Source organism: Coenobita brevimanus, chromosome 18 (assembly GCF_032717465.1).
Source record: "Coenobita brevimanus isolate Jiangsu-jjx chromosome 18, ASM3271746v2, whole genome shotgun sequence".
In the NCBI taxonomy this organism is placed as follows: domain Eukaryota; kingdom Metazoa; phylum Arthropoda; class Malacostraca; order Decapoda; family Coenobitidae; genus Coenobita; species Coenobita brevimanus.
Window position 1 is genome coordinate 33,490,443 of NC_136971.1, and position 21,995 is coordinate 33,512,437.

A 21,995-nucleotide genomic window follows, 5' to 3' on the forward strand; every position below is an offset into this window, starting at 1 on the left:
AGTGACATTCATCTTAGCTATAGAGAAATATCCACTGATCAAAATTAATTATTAATTCAATATAACAAGGTAAAAAAATAACACCCACTTCATTCACATGGTTTAACACCATGCTGCCTTGAAAACGATTTAAAAATTATGATTTTTAAAAAAATGGTCTATACAAGATTTATGCAAACAGTAGCTTAAGAAACAACAAACCATATTTGTGCAAGTTACATTTGTAAATTTTATGGTACCAGATTTAAACAAAAAGCCAGATTTCAAAGATGAGCTCACTCTAAACTAATCTACTTTCTTCAGTTCACCATGAAAAAAAAAAAAATGTTCTTTTTATTTTGGCGATGGATCAGTCTCAATACTTTCTTTTCTTCACCAGTACAGGGTTCACTCAAGCTTCCGACTGTAAATCTGGATTCGAGTAAAACACCTACATCCCATCCATCCATCATCCAATCCTTTTATGCCCCATCAGGAAAGCAGGAACCGGGACTTAAGCTACTTAGTCCAGACATTTCAGGCGAGGGTGGCCAGCCTCACTTGCCTCTGAACGGCATTATGTGAGTAAATACTGTAAACTCCAACCGTCTCTCGGACATAAAACCCTTACAAGCTGTATCCGGTTGGAGCATTTTATCCCAGTAATTCACGAGGCGTCATTTGCATATATGATTGTCACCCAACTTAGTCAACGATTTCCTGGTTTACAGGAAACCATTTGGCGTATCACTCAGTAATGAGTCGCCTGAAGGCAACACTGCATCGAGTGAGTGGATGGCGATCTCGCCCACCTACCACAAGTCACCTACGACAATGACCCCACCTATCATAAGGTCAATCATATAAAAAGTAGTTGCTCCTAATGCCCTTTTTTCTTCATATTCATTCAGTTTTTTTTTATATCAACGTCTTTACCAAATAAGAACTGCACAAGGTATGGAAGTGGCAAAGGTAAGAGAATTTAAAAAAAAAAAAAAAAGTGTAAGCTTTCTCGCTGAAGAAATTAATCTGTGTTATTCAATCGGTAGTGCTGAAAAGTTTGGCCAGGGAAACAATGCTTATAACAGAGAAAGTTGTAGAAGTACTGCCTTAGGGCTTTCCTCGATGCCAATACTTAATTTGGTGACAAGACCTTACTAGAGCAGTATGTCTGATTGAAATATGGTGCTACAGAGAGAGTCCATTGGATTTTAATTTTTAAGTTAACAAAGGAATTAGCTGTGAGGGCAGGGTTAAACAGGCTATGCTGGACTTTTCTCTAAGACAGTAAAATATATGAATAGGGTTCTGCTTTGTAGATTGATGGTAAAAGATTATCTCAGCCTGTTTACCAGGTAAACCAGTGAATGCAGACGAGAGCCAAAGATCGTGGTGAACAAAATCTCCTTCAACAGATTTTGTGGGAAATGGAAAAGAAGTAGCCCAAATGTTCTGGACAGTCATTAGGTGTACAGAATAAGTAAGAAGGATATAATGTACCTGAAATTACTCAGAGACAAACGTGACATCTGTAACCAGGGAGTAAAATATATGAATTACAAGAAAAATTCAAATTCAGGTTCATGAGGGATAATTAAGTCATTACGAACATACAACACCCACCTTTGGCTCTTAGATGAGTTTCGAGAAGTAAGGAAATAGAAAACAGAGAGCTTTACATTTCTTCACACAGCCGAGTTTCAGTATGAAATAAGTGAGGATCTGAGGTGAAGACTTTGTGTTCCACTGAAATGTAAGTTTAGGAAAGGACAGTAATGCTACAGAAGTAACAGGAAGCAAGTTCAGAAATGGTCCAGGGTATAATGTGGTCGTCACTGCGAAAGGAGCGACTGCCACGAGTGGTTTTGGTCTCCATTCCAAGGAAATTAGAAATATTGTTGCTGAAAGCCACTATTAACTTATGTTATTAAAAACAATGTGTACGTTGTGCTGTGTGAAATGCACGTGGGGAGGGGTGAACCCGACACCACCACCCCAGGAGAAGAGAGCGTGGAGATGATACCCACCCCAGTAGGAGATGATGGAGGGGCTAATTTACCTGACCAGACGTCCCGGCATCGACGACATATGTCCCTCATGACTCGGCGCCCCTCTTCCACACAGCCAGACCATCCGGTAGTGTACAGGGTAAGCACACTACTCTCCAACAGAGGGAACATTCACGAGAATCGGGTTGGGACTTGCAAAGACAAGCTCCCAAGCACACCCTCGGATGCCGAGTCCTTTGGATCGGCCTCCTATTTGAGTGAGGACTCAGGAGGAGCCTCTAGGGTTGCTATCCCCCTACCTCAATGGACGGAGGGCACGCTCCACTGGAGCTGTGTCGAAAGCCGAGAGAGTACACGTGGCCTCTACCTCCCAGTGTTGCAGGTACAGAACCTTCCCCGATGGAAGGAGGGCACGCTCCACCAGAGCTGTGGCATAAGCCACGAGAGTATGTCCAACCTCATCCTCCCGATGTCCCAGGGACAGGTGTCTCCTTCCCGACGAAGGGAGTGCACGTTCCACCGGACCTGTGGCTAAAGCCAAGAGAGTACGCCCGACCTCTTCCTCCCAATGTCTCAGGGGCAGGAGACTCTAGTCCTACAGCAGGAACACAGACGACCATAGGGATGGCTCTACAGGTGCCTGCTCCCTGTTGCCAGTACCGGCGGGTCTAAGAGAGGCTTCCCCAACCTCTCCCGCGTCCCTGACCCTCATAGGAGTGCAGGCAGTTCCCGACAGGGCTGTCTGATGGAGGGTGCCACCTCTGGCTCGACCCACCACCCCTGTGGTAGAGTAAGGTGCCCCTCCCCTCACCTCTCTCCCTGAGAGGAGGGTGTCTCTCCCCCTACAGGATCCCCACCTGATTCAGGACCCGGCGAGGCGTCCCTGAGGCCCAATGTCCAGTCCCTCAAGCCCCACCCTCCCCCTGTGCTGACGGGCTCTGCCAGGACCAGAGGCTGCAGCCTACCCCTGATGGCCTCCCTCTGCCACCAAGGCCGAAGCCCCAGGCCGGGCCGCCCCAGGTGTCCACCGCGGCAGCAGGGCTTCTCCCAGAGTAGGTGGCCACAGTCCCTCCCTGTTGGTCGTCCCTGATGGACGTGAAGCCAACCCCGCCCAGATACCGCCGTCCTCTCGGCCGACCTTAGGCCCGGGCCTTCCTCGGTCCCTCCCCTGGACCCCGACGACGTCGAAGGGCCGACGACGTGCTGATCGTCTACTGGCTCTGTTTGTCCACAGCCCTGAGAGCCCTGCCTCCCATAGGGCCGACGCAGCTAAAGAGCCGCCCAACACACCATCCCGCTCCTCTCGGACTAGAGGCCACTCCAAGGGCCACCCTTTCCTGTGCAACTCCCCGGACGGCCTGCCTCTCACGCCTGGCCACAACCTGAAGCTCCTGATGTAGGCCCCTTCACCCGTGGGCTGTATTCTTCCCTCCTACTGAACTGTGAGTAACAGGTCGTATGACTTTCCACTCCCCCAGTGTGGTGATCCCGATCCCTAGTGAACCAACCAGTGTGACGTTGTCCCCCCTCCCTCCAGAGTGTCTCCCCAGTGCCTCTCCCCCCCCCCGTGCATCCCTCTACCCTCCCCTTGGTGTCCCCCCTGGTGAATCAAGTACCTGTGTCTTACAAGCAGAGTACAGTATCTCATCCCAACCACGAGCTGGTTTCCCCCAGACGGTGCAAAACCCCCCTGTGTCACCTGCAGAAAACAACAATACCCCATTGCATCCTTGTTCAGTGTTGTCCTCCCCCAATTCTCTTCCCCTGGCCCTCGTCCCCACGGAAAACAGTCCCTCCCTATCCTCACTAATACCTCCCCCCCCTCCCTCCCAAAGGTGTGACATCCTGTAAACTCTCGTCCTGTGTGACACGGCATAGTCTAAGTCTAGCTAGGGTTCCCATCTATGTCACGCAGATATATTATATTAGCTAGGACCTCGTCTATGTCCCGTAAACCCTTATGCTTAAGGACCTGACTATACGAGCTGTCTCTGTGGATATACTGGATAGTGTTGTCTGTGAATATGTCAATGGTGATATGCTTGATATATATGTGAGATATTACCTGTGACGCTGTGTGTATGCCAGTTATACTCCAGGAAAATGTAAACCCATATACGAGACATGTGTGCTGAAATAAGTGGACAGTGATTGTCATAAACACCGGTGCAAGTTGTTGTGCAATCTCAGCTTTGGCTATAGCACTGTGTGTATAATCGCTCTCTGATATAGTAACAGTAATTGTCATAAACATCGGTGCAAGTTATTGTGTATTCTCAGCTTTGGCTACAGCATTGTGTGTGTAGTTGTTTTCTGATAATATAGCAGTATATCTTTTGACCCGTGGTGTTTGTGTTTTTCCTTCCTTGTTGATACTGACCCGGTCAGGAACAAAGAACCCAGGGCTGCACCGTGTTTGGACCCGAGAAGTCGGGGCACAGAATACGCTGCATAACACTGTGTATAAATTAGCATCGAACGATGAGTAAAATGTTTGTACAGGCAGAGCATTTTGGCTTACTCTCAGTATCACTGAAAACAAGTCAAAAGATAATCAAATGAGAACATTTAGCAGCAATTCCTCTGTTAGTTGGTGTAATCTGAGTTCCATATGTCTCTATCACCAGTATTCATTCACTTTAGGAGTACTGACAGGTTCGACGAGCGTTTAGTTACCCACCTAATGTCATCACCATCATCATCATCATCATCATCATCAACATCATCAGCCACTGCAAGTTCACTACTGAACAAAGGCCACCTCCAACCTTTTCCACGAATTCCTTGACTGAGCCAATCTCTGCCAGGTTTGCCTGCAAACTTCTCAATCTCATTTCTCAACCTCCTATCTACCCTTTTTGTGCTGTGCTTGTTATCTCTTGGAGTACAGTCAGTCAGCCTCTTGCTCCTTCGATTATCCCATGTTCTTGCTACATGGCCTGCCAATTTCCTTTTTCTTATTTTGCATAACGTCTATAGTGTCTTCGACTTTAATCTGCTCTCTCATCCAAGCTGATCTCTTCGTCTCAAAAATATTTCTAACATTGACCTTTCCATTGATGTTTGAGGACAGATTAGTTTGTTTTCCATTGATATTGTCAGTTGCCAGGTCTCAATACCATATGTCATAGCTGGATTACATTCACTGTATACATTTCGTTTCATACGTACTGGCAAGCTACATTTCATAATGTTTCATTGTGTACCAAGAGCGTTCCATCCAGTTGTAATGATTTTCTATTTTGTTTTCAAGGGCTTTCGTTAGTTTCAGTATTTATTCCAAATAACTGTTCTCCTCAGCTTCAAAAGTTTCTTCATTTATTATGCTGACGCTGTATGTTGTATTTCGATTAAACATTACTTTGACTTTACTGCTGTTCATTTTTAGCCCCTATCTAATATATGTTTGCTAAATATAAGACATGCAAATACGTATACTAGATATAATGCTAGATAGGTAGGCAGGTCGGTAGGCTGGTAGATAGATAAAAAGATAAAAAGACAAATAGATCGAGTGACAGATCAATAGGTAATCAGGGTGATCCATCAGTATAGCACTCCACAAGAAACTCACCTGGCAATATCTTATGTGTTGGGAGGATACTCAGCCTGCTGGTGTGGACGTGAGTGTGGCAGTGAAAGTAGGAAATAAAGAAATAACGCAGAGGAGACACTGATAATGCTGACTGAGCCGTTTCCGAAGCACACAAGGAACAATGAAGCGGAGTGGACGAGGAATATCATATTCTGACCACCCTGAACATAATTTATAATAAATTAATGGACATGCAACTTGGCACAAAATTTTACCCTGCAAACAGAGCTGAAAAGTACCAGTTTGCTATAGGTATTAGTTGTTCACTGCCATTTAGTAGGTAAGCCGAGGGAATTTGTTTGGGTATCTGGGGTTCAGGCGGCTTTCTAATTTGCATAAAGTAATTACCTGAAGCCGAAACCGATTGCCCTCTGCTCCTTCCTCATTACTTGTCGAGGTTCAGTTCATTATTTTTTCCTCATTGGCTCCAAAAATATCTATGTATGTATGTATCTATCTATCTATCTATCAATCTCTCTATCTATCTATCTATGTATCTATCTATCTATCTATATCTATATATATATATATATATATATATATATATATATATATATATATATATATATATATATATATATATCATCACCATCATCATCATCCATTTCAAGTCCACTGCTGAACAAAGGCCTCCCCCAACCTTCTTCACGAATTCCTTGACTGAGCCAATCTTTGCCACGTTTTCCCTGCAAATTTCTCTATCTCATCTCTCCACCTCCTGTCTGGCCTTTTTCTGCTGCGCTTACCATCTCTTGGTGTCCAGTACATAATTCGTACTGCTTAATGAACATTTCATTTTAATCGTGCCTCTTTCTACAGTACATCATTTTCATCACATAAATTTGTTAGTATGATCACTGCAGATATTTATGATCACTGTGCAGATGTGGTTATATTTCTGCTTACCCAGGTTTTAAAATAGGTGTTAGCTGATAAAACAGTCACTAGGCGTTCACAGTGAACGATTTATTGGGTTATGCACTGAGCATCAGAGCCACCAGCGCAATATCACAGTGGGATTTAGACCAAAGTTACACATGAAAGAAAATTATATGGCTATGTTTGATATTCAACCTTATACGCGTGTATTAAGGTGGTTAAAAAAAAAAAAGTTTTAAATTTGTAGGTGATGGTATTTTTTCTCATTCTTTCGTCTAATAGAAAGTCAGTGACATCATTATTAATCAGATTAAATTTCGTCCTTCGGGTTCCTCATCGAGCTCAAAAATTGTCATGCTATTTTTTTGTGTGTGATTTCAGTTTACTGTGTTAATTTTTATTCAAACCCCCTCAACCTGCATCTCATTTTGTTCGTCTTGATGAGAAAATGAGGAGTAAAGGGGTAAAAACCATATATTTTGTACCTAGACAGTGTCTAGGTACTGTGGAGCACAGACAAGCAATCCCCCTTTCAGGAGGCCCGACTACATAGAAGGGAAGCTACTAGCAATGGCAGAGCTCGAAGATGGGACTGGAAAATCCCAAGCAAATGCAACAATGGATGCCCTGAACAACTGGGAAGTAGGTGATGCTGTTGTAGGACTTTGCTACGACACTACTGCCAGCAACACAGGACGAATTCAAGGTGCGGTAGGTATACTTGAAAGAATGTTGCGGAAAAACTGTTACGAGTAGAATGCAGACACCATGTCCTTGACCTAGTGATAGGTGTGGTTCCAAAAACACTTTTTGGAAGGACTACGAGTCCACTGGAATCAAAGTTCGAAGAAATGAAAAAGAGTTGGTCGACAATAGACAAGGAGAAATACATAATACTTCCAGTCAACGACGAGTGGTTAATTGACATCCGAGGTGAAGTTATCACTGACATCGGTGTCAGTTGTTACTCACTAGACTGATTTTTTTGGTAAACAGAGGGAACGGAGAGGCGACAGGATTTTTGTTATGGACAGTACATACATTAAATATAATACAAGTAGGATGGAGGTACGTAATGAATAATCTGTATACATTTGGAATGCAGGGAACATGAAAGGTTAGCCGAGAAACTGCAGAGAAGTGAGCGTGATGAAGGAATGAGAATAGGAAATCCAAGAAGGTGGAGAGAGGTATGAAGGAGGGTGGCTTGGAATGGGATGTTGGGTGGAAAGATAATTGGTGAAGGAAAGGCTTGGAGGCGTTGAGGTCGAGCATATACTGGATTAACTCAAGGATTTCGCGCATTGTCGCATGGAAATTTCCAGAAGTGATTATTATTATTATTATATTATTATTATATTATTATTAATTATTATTATTATTATTATTATTATTATTATCTTTACTATTTTAGTATTTTTTTTTTATTATTATTATTTTTACCCGCTATTTAATTTTCTTAACGTTATTAATATGACGACATCTAATTTATCTAATTTATAATTCCTCCAGATTATCATATTTATCGCTTGCCTTGTAAAGGAGGGCAATGATGTTTTTGCCTGCCTCTGTGTGTGTGTGTGTGTGTGTGTGTGTGTGTGTGTGTGTGTGTATCTGTTCAAATTATATCTCATGAACGGCTTAAGTTATCAACATTAATCCTTCAGGGTATCAAGATATGACCAAATTATTGGGCGAGTTCGAAAATGGGCACTCGGGGTCAAGGTCTAGGCCACCAAAATGGCTACCAAAGGTTAACTAGTGTTTATCGTCCGGCTTTAGGACCATTATATATCAGGAACGGTTTGAGCTATCAACATGAAACCTTCAGGGTATCAAGATAGGGCCAAAATCTTGGACTTGGTCAACGGCATATTTTGGCGGTCAATTAGCATTCGGCTCCCGAATGCTTTTCTTTCATTAGTTCAGAAATACCCTCTCCCTGTGACTATGTTAGCAAGGAAAGTTCCCAGGCCGCTAATTTAGTGAGATCCATTTAAAGTTCATAAAATCCAGTGGACCGAACAAGAATTATGACCCGTCCCCGCCCAGGAGTGGCTCGGGGACAAGTATTGTTTCTACTTGGTTTGTCTGTTTGTTTGTCTGTCTGTCTCTCTGTCTATCTGTCTGTCTATTAACAACTTAATGCTAAAACTTCCAGTGAGATTTTGACTTAAATTACAGGTATGATGGGCTACGACAATCTGATCGCCTAATTAAATTTGGGGCCAAATTGGGCCAAGACCCAAGCTGTAGACCCCCAAAATGTAAAGACAAAAAACGTTTGTTTGCAATAACTCCTTTCAAATTCGCCATATCGACATGAAACCAAAACCTAAAGATGCACCATTCAAATCAGCATCCCATAACATGTCTCATTACACCAAGGGGTCACCCCCAAGTTATCCGGCTCTTTATAAAACTGGGCAAATGAAGGGGCCTATTGCTTCCTTGTTCAGCTATAACTATATCCCTGTTATCTGTTTGTTGTATTTAGACTATTGCATTCAGCTCCTGTAGGCCCTTTCGCAGTAAAGTGGCTGATATTCCATGTGGTGTTACCAGTACACGTGGCCGTATATATAGTTAAGCCAGTTACCCGGGTTGGACAGTGTGAGTGTTCGTTACAGACACTTTTGTGTAAGTTTCTTTAATTGTCTTCCTCTTCCAAAGTTTCCCTTTTACAGCACACTCTTTCCTCTCAGTAGCACTCTCTCTCTCTCTCTCTGGAAATATTTTGCTCAACGTATATTTTTGGGTGAGAGCTAGGAGGGTTAGGTGTGGCAGGGAGGTGTTGAAAGTGAGTTGGATAAAAGAGAGAAAATGATAGAATATCAGGAGAAATTGAAAAATGAGTGGAACGCAGTGAAAGATCGGGAAAATGGCAGTGTGGAGGAGGAATGGCAGTTATTTAAGAGTGCTGTGGTGGGGCATGCAGAAGAGGTGTGTGGTGCGAGACGTGTGGGTGGTGGTGTAAGAAAAGAAAGCGAATGGTGGTGCGAGGAAGTAAATACGGCTGTGGCAGAGAAGAGACGTGCATATGAAGTGTGGCTGCAGAGGAAGGATGAGATGTCATATGAGAGGTATAAGAAAAAGAGGAATAGGCCGAGAAGGGCTGTGCATGATGCTAAAGTGGCAGCAGATGAGAGGTAGGGTAGGCAGATGACAGAGAATTTTCAACAGAATAAGAAAAAGTTTTGGAAGGAGGTGAAGAGGGTGCGAAAGGGAGAGTCTGGGAAGGAAGAACGAGTAAAAGCAGAGGATGGAAGGATGTTAATTGAGATGGATGCAGTAAGGAAGAGATGGGCAAAGTATTTTGAAAGATTGTTAAATGTAGAGGAGGAAAGGGTGGCTGAGATTGTGGCGGATGGAAGGGTGCAAGGAATAAATGTGTTGGGAGAGTTGAATGATTCTTTGATCACGAAGGAGGAAGTGGAGAAGGCAGTAAAGGAGATGAAAACAGGGAAAGCTGCAGGTATGGATGGGTGTGCTGTGGAATGCCTGAAGGGCGGTGGAGTGGCTATTGTTGACTGGTTAGTAAGATTGTTGAATGTGTGCTTTGTGAAAGGCATGGTGCCAGTTGACTGGGCAAGTGCTTGTGTGGTCCCGTTGTATAAAGGCAAGGGTGATAAGTATGAATGTGCTAGCTTTAGGAGTATAAGTCTGTTGAGTGTTGTAGGTAAGGTGTATGGTAGAGTGTTAATTAAGAGAGTTAGAGAGGGTACAGAGGGAGTGATTGGTGATGAGCAGTGTGGCTTTAGGAGAGGGAGGGGATGCGTGGATCAGGTGTTTGCGGTGAGACAAGTGTGTGAAAAGTATTTAGCGAAAGGCAAGAATGTGTTTTGGGCATTTATGGATTTAGAGAAAGCGTATGATAGAATTGATAGGGAGGCTTTGTGGACTGTTTTAAGATTGTATGGACTTGATGGTAGGTTACTAAAAGGGGTGAAAAGTTTTTATGTAAATAGTAGAGCATGTGTAAGAGTGGGAAATGCTGTGAGTGATTGGTTTCCTGTGAGAGTGGGGCTGCGACAGGGATGTGTGATGTCGCCTTGGTTGTTTAATATTTACATGGATGGTGTTGTAAGGGAGGTGAATGCAAGAGTTTTAGGTGGAGGTCTGAGTCTGGTGAATGTTGATGGTGGAGAGTGGAATCTGAAGCAGCTGCTGTTTGCAGATGATACTGCACTGGTGGCTGATTCAGAGGAGAGATCGAGACAGTTGGTAGAGGAGTTTGGAAGGGTGTGTGAAAGGAGGAAATTGAAAGTAAATGAGAATAAGAGTAAAGTGATGAAGTGTACGAGGTTGGTAGATGGTAGGGGGATGAATATAGTTTTGAATGGCGAGTTGCTTGAGGAGGTAGAGTGTTTTAAATATCTAGGGTCACATGTTGCTGTGGATGGAAGAATAGATGCAGAAGTGAAGTTTAGAATAAATGAAGTAGGAAAGGTGCTGGGAGGAATGAAAAAAGTGTTTAGATGTCATTTGCTTAGAATGAATGTAAAGAGAAGGCTGTATGAGGGTGTTGTGGTACCGATTGCATTATATGGGGCTGAAACATGGAATATGGGTGTAGCAGAGAGGAAAAGTTTGAATGTAATGGAGATGAGGTGTCTGAGGAGTATGTGTGGAGTGACGCGTATGGATCAAGTGGGAATGATGAAGTGCGAAGGAGAACTGGAGTTGTTCAGGAGATGGCTGGTAGAGTTGAGCAGAGGGTGTTGCGATGGTTTGGACATATGGAGAGAATGGATAATGAGCGATTGGTGAAAAAGATAACTAGATCTGATGTGAGAGGTGTAAGGCTGAGAGGAAGACCATGAATAGGATGGATGGATAGTGTGAAGAGAGCGCTGGATGTGAGAGGGATGTCTGTTGAGCAAGGAAGAGTGGCTATGCTTGACAGAAATAAATGGAGAGAAATTGTGAATGAATAAGTGATGACGCAGCCCTGAGGGGATATTCTCCCGCATTTGGTCTGATCAGCTATTTCAGGTCAGGTGCGGGTAAGGGGATGAGTCTGTTATGATGTGGCAGGGGTAAACTAGCTCTGCTGTCGGGCCCTGCTGCAGGTGTCACTGATTGCATTGCGCAGTTGATCCTTGTGCGGTGTGGTGCGGTGAGGATCTGTCCGTTCTACCCTTTGGGGCTAAGATGCGAATGAATGTGTTTGAATGGATGAGTAAATGGGGAGTGTGTCGTCCTGTCTCGGCTACCTCCCTTTCCTTAGGGGAAGCAGCCTAGGTATATAGATAGATAGATAGATATTTCTCTCTGCCTTCAACTTCATGCCTTTTAAACGTAATGCATCGAGGCATCTTAAAATGAACAGATCTTGATTTTGACTTTTTTCAGCTTTTAAAGATCATTTTTTCCAACAGTTTGGCATTTGGTTCTTTCTTTTTTGCATGAAAAATGGCTTTATCCTCTTCAGTACATGCAAGGTCCATTGAAGAACCGAACTTGCTCATCGGAGAATCCTAGGGAGAGTGCTAGCTAGACTAAACATTCAACAATGCTGAACAAGTACAGATTAGGTAGAGGTGCCTGTACTGCAAGCAATGGCTGGGATAAATGAAGTATTGGTATGGTGATATTAGTTTACGTCAGAGATATGAACACTTTGGCATGATCCGAGAGGGTGTGAACATATAAAGCTGTATGAAACGACATGCGTACAGCATCCAGTTTAGATATTCACTTCAGTTCTTATAAGAAACAGTAAAGGAACACGACCCCCCCAAAAAAAAAAAAAAAAAAAAAAACATGGATTGCTTGAAGCATCGCTCTCCAACTACTTTGGAAGACATGAAAGTGAATGGAATGATTATGAAATTCTGTGAAATGCAAAGAAAATCTTAGATACTTTTTAAGGTACGGGAAATTGGCCGGATAGTTAGTTTCCTGAGCCTTGGCAGTCCTCATATGTGCACAAATCTTTCTAGGTCACCACTTCGGCTCAAATACCATCATCCATACAAAAAATACATACTTGGACTGTTTCATTCAGAAGCGGTGTGATAACATTAACATGGTATTTTATGAAACGTTGTTGGATGTTTTACCTTATATTATTGAATATTATTAGTACATTTCCACAGTAAAATACATTTTTTGTAGACAGAACGACAGCCTTCTTGACAGATGTAAATGATACGTCGTGAGCAAGGCAGGGGTGGGATGAGCGTTGAAGGTGGTGTGAGGATCGTCTACTTGGTGAGAGATGGGAAGTAAGGCGACACAAGAGGAGATTTAGTGTGGTGAGGCGGCCCAAAACTGATGAAGAAGGGCTTAACACAGAGTGGAGGGTTCCAGGAGTGGCAGATGAGGGGAAGGACTTATGAAGATGACGGAGAATGATTAAGTAGAGGGAGGAGGATGAGGAGTAGAGGAACTGCAGGAGGAAGGTTTTAACAGGAGGCTGATATGAAGATAACATTGATACGCATTAGATAACGACGTTGTTGGAGACACCGATCAAGTAAGAAAGGAAAAAACAGAGAAGAGGAACAGAAAATGGAAGAAATTGCAGACAGAATTTTGTAAAACTAACACAAAATAAGACGGATGCGATCGAGTGAGATGAAACTCTCACAACACGACGATCCTGTAATGCAACAATAATAACTTATGGTACCCTTCCATGTCTAGCGTTTGATATAAACAGACAAAAATCCTTACACACACACACACACACACACACACATTATATCGATATAACTATTATCATAATATATCCCAACATTAGAGCATAAAATTATTTTCTTTATACTCAGATATTAACCAGTACTTTACCACTCTGTTATTGAATTTGATATTATTTATTTATTAATTTCTTGTTTACACTACAGTGTTGTGGAACGGAAACAATACAGCCACAAAAAACAGTAAATACATACACAAAATGAGGTTTTGACAACACTTTGATAACGAACCTGACGAATAGTACTCACTGCATTTTTTTCTGCACAGTTGCTGTTCAGTAGATACCAATGTGCATATAAATTATCAATATAGAGTACCTAAAGTCTACTCCATCGTTCGTCAAGAGAAAATCAGTTGTAAATAACGTCAGGACTTTGTCGAACTACGAACTGCTCCAGCACACGTTTAATTTACCGTCGTCTGTGTCAGTGCCAAATATAAGTAGGTGGATGATTGTACATAAACAACAGAGCTCATGTATTACTGTGTCGGCGGAATGTTTAGAGATTTGAGCCGTAGTGCTGAGATTTTTAATTGTATTACAATGCTATAGTAATATATTATGTATGAAAGTACTGTACATCTAGAATTCAATGAAGTTTAATATAATAGTTATCAGTTGTTACTGGTCAATGCTAGTATGTCTGACCGGGCATACCTATCAACCGCAGGCAAGCAACTACTTGCAGGGTTGTCCCATTCGGTGAACCGATGTCCCTTGCCGTCGACAACGTCTCACAATAGTGATTTGCAGGGATGAGTTTCAAGGTTTGGTTCCTAGATTGACGTCGCATATGCGTCTCCACCAAGTTAACAGAAACACATTGGTAGGCTCCACTTCACCCCGTTTTTAAAAATCGTTAGCGACCCTTTTGTTCGTGGTTTCCTGGTTATGGGAAATCATTAACTTTGTCACTCATTGTAGAGCCACTCTAAGTGGAAGGAAAAGGGGAAGCCTGAAAAGATGAACGACAAGACAGAAATGGAATGACAAAGGATAAAGGAGAAGTAGGCAATGCTACTCCAAATGTGGATAATGGTATAGTTATCAGTAAAATGTACTAGTGACAGTAATAATCATACAAATGTGTGTGTGTGTGTGTGTGTGTGTGTGTGTGTGTGTGTGTGTGTGTGTGTGTGTGTGTGTGTAAGCTTCTTTGCCTGCTAATTTGATACGACAGCAGCAGAGTGGTGGAAATGCTTCTTCCTCGTATTGTGCCACTTATAATGTGTTTTAAAAAAAAGAAAAAAAAAAACTAATCCTCTTTACCCTGCTGGGTGCCAGCTATTTTGATCCCTATGGATCGCCTCCGTGCCGGCCATTTTTCGACCATCTTTTTTTATGATAGATTTTGATGTGAAAAGAACGAATTTCACCATTAAAATGCTCATCGAAGCCTGGAAATGGGTTTTATTGAGTCCTGCATACTTGTATACAGGTATAGCTGCTCTCTCACTCTCATCACGTAGAGGGAAAGTCAATTTCTACGTAACGTATACGCAGGGATTTATGCTGGGAAGGTATAGGAATGTTTAGTACACATCTCTGATTACTTATTACTTCAACATCTATCACAATTTGCGTGTCTTTCTCACTGTGAATGCATACTCTTACACATACTTGATGATAGGTACAACCTGACTTCATAACGTACAGTCCTGGCACTTACAAGAAGGTATTTACAACTTGACTTCATTATATAATCCATACACTTACAAGGAAATATTTACAACTTACACTTACATGAAAATATTTACAAAATGCCTTCACTATGTACAGTACTGGGTGAGGCACACAGGCAGTGTGGGGCAAAGCGAGCATGAGGGGGGGAGCGAGTGAGTGTAAGGCCTTGACAGCCTGGGGGATGGTAGAGGAACAGTTACCATACATGCCTGCCAATTTATACCCACGAATCTTGAAGAATGCAGTCACAGTTATTTTATTTTATTTTAAACCATTTTAAAATGGCACTGGCACTGGCCGCAGAATTATGTCAGTTATAAAACAGCACTGGCACTCAGGGGGTTACTCTTCTTCCTCCATCTATTACTTTTCTTTCAGTTTCCCCTTATTTTCCTTCTTTTCTGAACAAATATATGTAACAAATTTCTTAGTACTCTCCCCTCTTCTCTTCTTCCCCTCTCGTCCCTGTCATGTCACCTTCCCTCCCAAACCCTGTCTCTCGAATATGTCTAATTAGTATACACCCGTAAACAGTTGTGGCATGCCTTTTGCACCCATCCACAACCCAATCTTTCCTCCTCCCTTTCTTGTCTTTTCTTACTGTTACTACTTTTCACTCAGTTGTGTAAATTTTCTGCAGAATCTTTTCTGTGTACCAAGTATATTGTTTCATGGTTTTGTTTGGATGCATTCCCTTTCTTTTTTAATGGTCTTTTTCCTGAGCTGCCTTTGTCTCAGTCTATGACCACCCATTTTCGCTCTTCCTCCCATGGCTTAGAAAGAGTTGTTCAGTAAGATAAGTGGAAGCCACACAATAACTTTTCATTATCTGAATAAAGTCGTGATCCAATTATAAAATCTAATATCCTACCAAAATTAATGAACATACCGTAATGGAGTTCCTCGTGAAATTAAGGGATAGCGTTGTGGAGTTGTAATTAAACTTTTCAGAGTATGTTTGGATCGAGATGAGGTGCAGTTATCTCCCAAAATTCCGCTCTTTTTTCTGCCGTTTATTAGACTTATATTTCCTCGGTGAGCTAAAAGTAACAGTGAAAAGTACCTGTTAAACAGAACGAGGAGATTATAGTGAGTCAAAGAATTTTCACCCGAATTGAAATATATGTTACGAATTACTGGCGAGCAGGAGTAGGACAGGAACTCTTGGCGTTATGACCAAGTAAAGCACACATCACACCAGAGAAACAGTGTACGGAAAAATAATAGCAGCCACAGCAGTCAATTACGTAATATACTCAAATAATATGCAAACGGATATGCACACTTTCACAATGACAGTTTTACACTGGTGTAATTATATATATATATATATATATATATATATATATATATATATATATATATATATATATATGTGTGTGTGTGTGTGTGTGTGTGTGTGTGTGTGTGTGTGTGTGAAATACTGTATGAAGCTATTCCACTGCGATAATGGTATTGCACGTACAGAAAGAAATGTCACAAACAAGAAGGCATACTTAAAGAGTGCAACACCCGCACCCAACAACTGGTATAACGGCCGACCCTTTGACTTTGCTCTATGTCCTTCACCTTTGACCAATTGCTCTCATAATCAGACTGCTTTTTCCTTGACTTACTTTTAACCTTGCCAGCATGTTTAGTCGAAATCAGATAAGAACTGCTTGACTTGACCATGTCCTATGACCATGACCCTCAACTTACCCTGTTAACTTGTTCCTCGGCTATCGTTCTCAAAATCGAATGCCTGTATCCTCGTTATCTATTGAAGCCTTTCACAAAGGCTGGCATTAATCAGGTAAAATATAAATCGTTCATCTTGCCATGTGGCCTAGAACTTTGGCCTATTGTAAAAAAAAAAAAAAGTCAATCACTTGGATGATCCTCAGCATTTACACCTAACTTGGTTTAAATCAGATCAAAATTGTTTTAGGTTTTCAGTTCACACACAACACCACACATGTGACTGATTTTCACAATGGATGCCTTTCGTTCTTTCCTTACTCTCCAACCTTTCCCTATTAGTGTAAAGTGAACAAAAACTGTTCAGGTTGACTTTGCTAGGTCAAACTGTCATTGCCAGTACCATAACGTTGCAACCATGGCTGACTGTGAAATCCTACACCAAGTTTGGTTAAAATCGGATAAAAACTGCTTATTTTGTTCACACACACTCACACACGTATGCGTGTGCATGTAAGCTATTTTATTACTATCCATTGCTGCATTATCATGTATTCACAAAGTTAATTAAATAGGTGTAATATAATAAACAAAGCTAAATCAAGGATTCCATTTTTATTTTAAAGATACTAAATAGTGCACATGTTTGTGGCAATGTTTGACACTGTGAAATACTATGGTGATGTTAAATGTAAGTAAAAATTGCAAGTCTGCTCCAGTCCACTGTTAAAATTCTGCTTGTAGTGCACCCAGAAAATTCATATACCGCCTTACGCAACATGTTGGTGCATTATCTATACAAAAGAAACATGTTAATGGGGGATGAATATGCCGTATTTCATACTGATACCAGTAAAGTGCGCTGTGTGAGCATGTGACGAGCCAGGGAGCGTTTGTACAAACGCCTATCATCATAATTTCATCTTGATATATGCATTCAGCATTTCTGGTAAGGTAGTTGAACAATATCAGAAGAATAATTGAGCTAATATTTACTTTGTCACGTTTTCTATCTTTCACACACACACACACACACACACACACACACACACACACACACACACACACACACACACACACACACATGCACGCAAGCACGCACGCATGCACATGCAAGTGCAATCTATATATAAAAGTGAAAAACAATGCTTACCTCGCATGTGTCACTTTCATAGGACTTTAAATCGATTTCATAGTGGAGCATGTCAATTGAAGACCTTGGTACAATCCCCTGGAGAGTTGAGATTCTAAGGGGTTTCTTTGGTTTCATTGTGGTATCTTGACCATTACAATATGTGAATCTTGAGATTGATTTTAGTTATCGTGTTGTCGAAGACAGGGGAAGTTAAAGATGGATACAGGGTCTTGAGTGTAGTTTATTATCTTCAAGGGAAATCTTAAGTTGAAACACTGTGTGTATTATGCAGGAGCATATATTTACTAGATAAGTTCTCGCTGGACCCCTCTTCTCTTCCTCTCTCTACAACCCTTTCGGTTCTATAGCTAGCCCCCTTCTGACACTCTAACTCTTCCTTCCCTGTCTAGGAGGGCTTTATGTCACGTGTACAACCCATAGGTCTGGGTTCTGAATGCTTGTGTGTGTCTATGTATATGTAGCACTACCGGTGCCCTGTGGCATTCCATTGGTTAACTTTTGCTGACATATTTCCTTTCCCACTGAAATTGCAAGCACATTTTCTTTCCCACCTAGCTTGACTATCTTTAAGACTACACATTTGTGTTCCTATTATGATTTGTGTTATTATGTTATGGAGTCCTGACATCGCTCGGTCACCAGTTGGCGATCCTACAACAGCATATATCACTGACACTAGTCTATTAATACATAATACTGATTATAATATTGTATAGATATAATATTCATGATAATATTGTACTGACCTAATAATATTCTAGAAACATATTACATTTTAAACATATTGTATACATCTATATCTATACCTAGGCTGCTTCCCCCAAGGAAAGGGAGGTAGCCGAGACAGGACGACTCACTCTCCATTTACTCATCCATTCAAACACATTCATTCGCATCTTAGCCCCAAAGGGGAGAACGGACAGATCCTCACCGCACCACACCGCACAAGGGTCAACTGGGCAATGCAATCAGTGACATCCGCAGCAGGGCCCGACAGCAGAACTGGTTTACCCCTGCCACATCATAACAGACCCATCCCCTTACCCGCACCTGACCTGACTAGCTGATCAGACCAAATGCGGGAGAATATCCCCTCAGGGCTGCGTCATCACTTATTCATTCACAATTTCTCTCCATTTATTTCTGTCACGCACAGCCACTCTTCCTTGCTCAACAGACATCCCTCTCGCATCCAGCGCTCTCTTCACACTGTCCATCCATCCTATTATGTATACATAATGGAGCAAATGCACTTTAGTTAAACTGAGTATGGAATATTGTATAACATGTTGTAAAATGTGTGTGTATAAGAGGCACATATATGCAAAGAATAGTGCAAAGTTAGTATTATAGTAAGAGTTATTAATAAATTTGTATTTTATATAGATATAATGATAATATTAATTCAATTGTTGTCCCTTTTTTTTTTTTTAAATAAAATTTACAATATTTATAAAATATTTACACTTCTTTCATGGGGTCTCACTTGAATATTCACTATTCCTCAAGTAAATAGTGACTCCAAGTTTGCAATTTCTGCATGCATTCTGTGCATTGCAAACGACACTACTGCAAATACAATAGAAAAGGTTATAAAGACAGTAGGTGCTGGGCTATACACATAACATTGGTTGAACATACTCAAACTCAATTCTTCCCAGGGCTTCATTGTTTCATTGATTAGTTGCTTAGTTTCAGACTTAGCTGAAGTCAACTTAATACTTGTGCTCATGTTTAAATCCATCTTAGATAGTGGGTGGAAATATTTGTGTATATTATTGAGGATGGCATAGTGATTGGTGGTAGATAAAGTGGACATGGATGGTGTAAGTACCGAACAGTAGTCTGGTGCTATGTATAATCCTGATGCTGAAGTATGAGATGGTGGTATATCTGGACAAATTATGTAAACTGATTTGTTATGAGTGACGTAAAAAAATTGTGAGTGTTCAATGCACTGATGGTGTATAGGTTTACCTGGAGCAAATATGAAGTTGCAATGGTGATGGATGTTGTGATTTCTTATGATAGCCATTTCACAAGGGACTGTTCCAGTAGGCTGAAATGTGAAGATATACGCAGGACAAAGGTGAACAGCATATAGGTATGTACCGCACTTTTGTTCAATCTTTGATTCACTGGCGAAAGTGACAGTGTTCCATCTCCTGGAGACCATGATGAGTTCAGTGTCTCTGTCGATGTTGATGATGACCAAAGTGTTATTATTCTTAGAAGGGAAGGGGTATATTTGATACACCGAGAACAGGTCGTCAGTTATGAATGGTACATGAACTACTACTGATGATGGTGTTAGTGTTCCTTCTAAATATGGATATTATAACATGAAATCTCTACCCCGGAACAAAGGCTTCAAACCATGTTTATGTATGCCTTGACTAATTATCTGACGTAGCTCATGGACTGGAAGTAGGTCAATTGCGATCCTACCATTACCAGCAATTGCAGTTCCTTGCATAAGTGCCCTCTAACGAACTCTAGTGTTATCTAGTTGAAGTATAATTGTCTCAATAAGTTCCATGATCAGTGGGAAGTATTGGAAAAGTGTTATGTTTCCTTCCATGGAATTTATTTTGTCCACACTTTGGTGAGTTGTAATTTCTGCCTCCTTTAGATTTTTCATGATTGTCTTCATTGCTGAGTTTTGGCCGGCAAAGAACTTGTTTTGATATGTTAGTACTGAGTTATTTTATTAAATTTGTTGTTTATTTCTTTAAGGTCTTCCTCTTTAGCCAATCCAAAAATGTTCTCGAGAATTGCACCACCCAGGTCAAACAAACGGCGTCTTTGGCAAGTACGTGTGATGTTGTTCATATCACTCAGTGCCTCCGTTCCATGAGATGGTAGATCTTGGACCATGATGAGCATAATTGACTTGGCCTGTTCTATCTTTCATTTCGCTAAATTAACGATTTCATTTATTTCCTTTGTGTTACGAGCTTCTGAAACATAGCCTCGTATCATAAAGTTAAGGGTTCTCAGTGGCTTGGCAATGTTCTCCAGATAAGTGGGTAATTAGTATAAATAACCCAAACTGATTTCAATACTCATGACATCTTTTACGATTGACATCGTGGCTGTTGGAGCTATGAGGCATCCTTGCCGTACTATATGATGAGGGTCTAAGTGAGCATATCCTCTTGGTATGTAGAGGAGAATCCATGATATCAGTCCCCTCATCGTTACCTACCGAAAAAAATCTATTAATTTCATAATCCAGTCATGCTGTGGTCGATGACAGTGATGATGCGCATTGCGGTTGGCTCATGGAGAACAATAACTTGCTTGTTGTTTCACTTGTAGAAGGAGTTTAAATCGATATCTAGATCGTGTAAATAATGTACTGTAGCCATTTTAGGAACAGTTGCACCTATGTTTGTTTGTTTGGTATGCAACCTTAATTTATTTCTGTAATTATTGTTGTCTTCTTGATTGGTTTCATGAGTAATCATTTCGGTTTTTCGATGGTGTCCGAGGTTGTATAATTGCTGGCTAAGTCCCTTGGTACCCGTTTCAAATGAACAACATGAATTTGTTTTTCTTCGCCACTTGACAGTGACCTAATTACAATTTTGTTTCCTGTCTTATTGATTACCGTGTATGGGCTCTCAGTTTTCGGGGATAATTTATTGTCTCACGTATGAATGATATCATAGACAATGTCTCCTAAGCTGAAAGGCGATTCTTTCACTTTTTTGTTGAATGCCACCATCATTTGTTCCTTGGACATCGATAATTGTTTTTTCACTCTTGTGTATATACTGGAATTTATGTAAGCGGAGATTAAGGTAATCATCGTAATTGTATGTGGGCAGATTTTCACCTTCAAGAATTTCATACGGTAATTTCTTATTTGTTCTGTAGATAATGAAATGTGGTGTGTCTCATGTAGACTTACTTATAGATCCATTAATTGACGCTTCTACTCTGGGAATCCAATTATCCCAGCCTGCATAATTTTCACTGAGAATGTGTCGTAGTACATCCAATACTTTTTTGTTTTGTCTCCCTACTAACCCATTGGATGCTGGGTGATAGGCTAAAACGTTAACCTTCTTGATGTTGTATTGTTTACATATTTCTTGTAAAATATCAGAATTAAATTCACCTCCGTTATTGCTGATTAGTACCTTTGGGGTCGTGAAGCGACATACTACATTATCTATTATTGCTTTTGCTACTGTTTCTGCTGACTTATCCTTAACTGGGGCTAAAATTACATAGCGTGAGAAATGATCTGTTGCTACGAATACGTATTGGTCATTACTGTATGATAAAGGTAACTTGAGT

General features: G+C 41.2%; 1 protein-coding gene across 1 annotated transcript in view; it reads left to right on the forward strand.

Moving 5' to 3' along the window:
* Positions 1–2,291: 2,291 nt before the first annotated feature.
* The window catches only part of LOC145391464 (uncharacterized), a 161,289-nt gene continuing 141,585 nt past the window's right edge, over positions 2,292–21,995 (forward strand). The window contains exons 1-4 of the mRNA XM_080266079.1: positions 2,292–2,624; positions 2,981–3,384; positions 3,467–3,622; positions 6,999–7,168. Of these exons, the coding sequence (XP_080122205.1) occupies positions 2,292–2,624; positions 2,981–3,384; positions 3,467–3,622; positions 6,999–7,168 (1,063 nt within the window). The remainder of the gene's footprint in view (positions 2,625–2,980; positions 3,385–3,466; positions 3,623–6,998; positions 7,169–21,995) is intronic.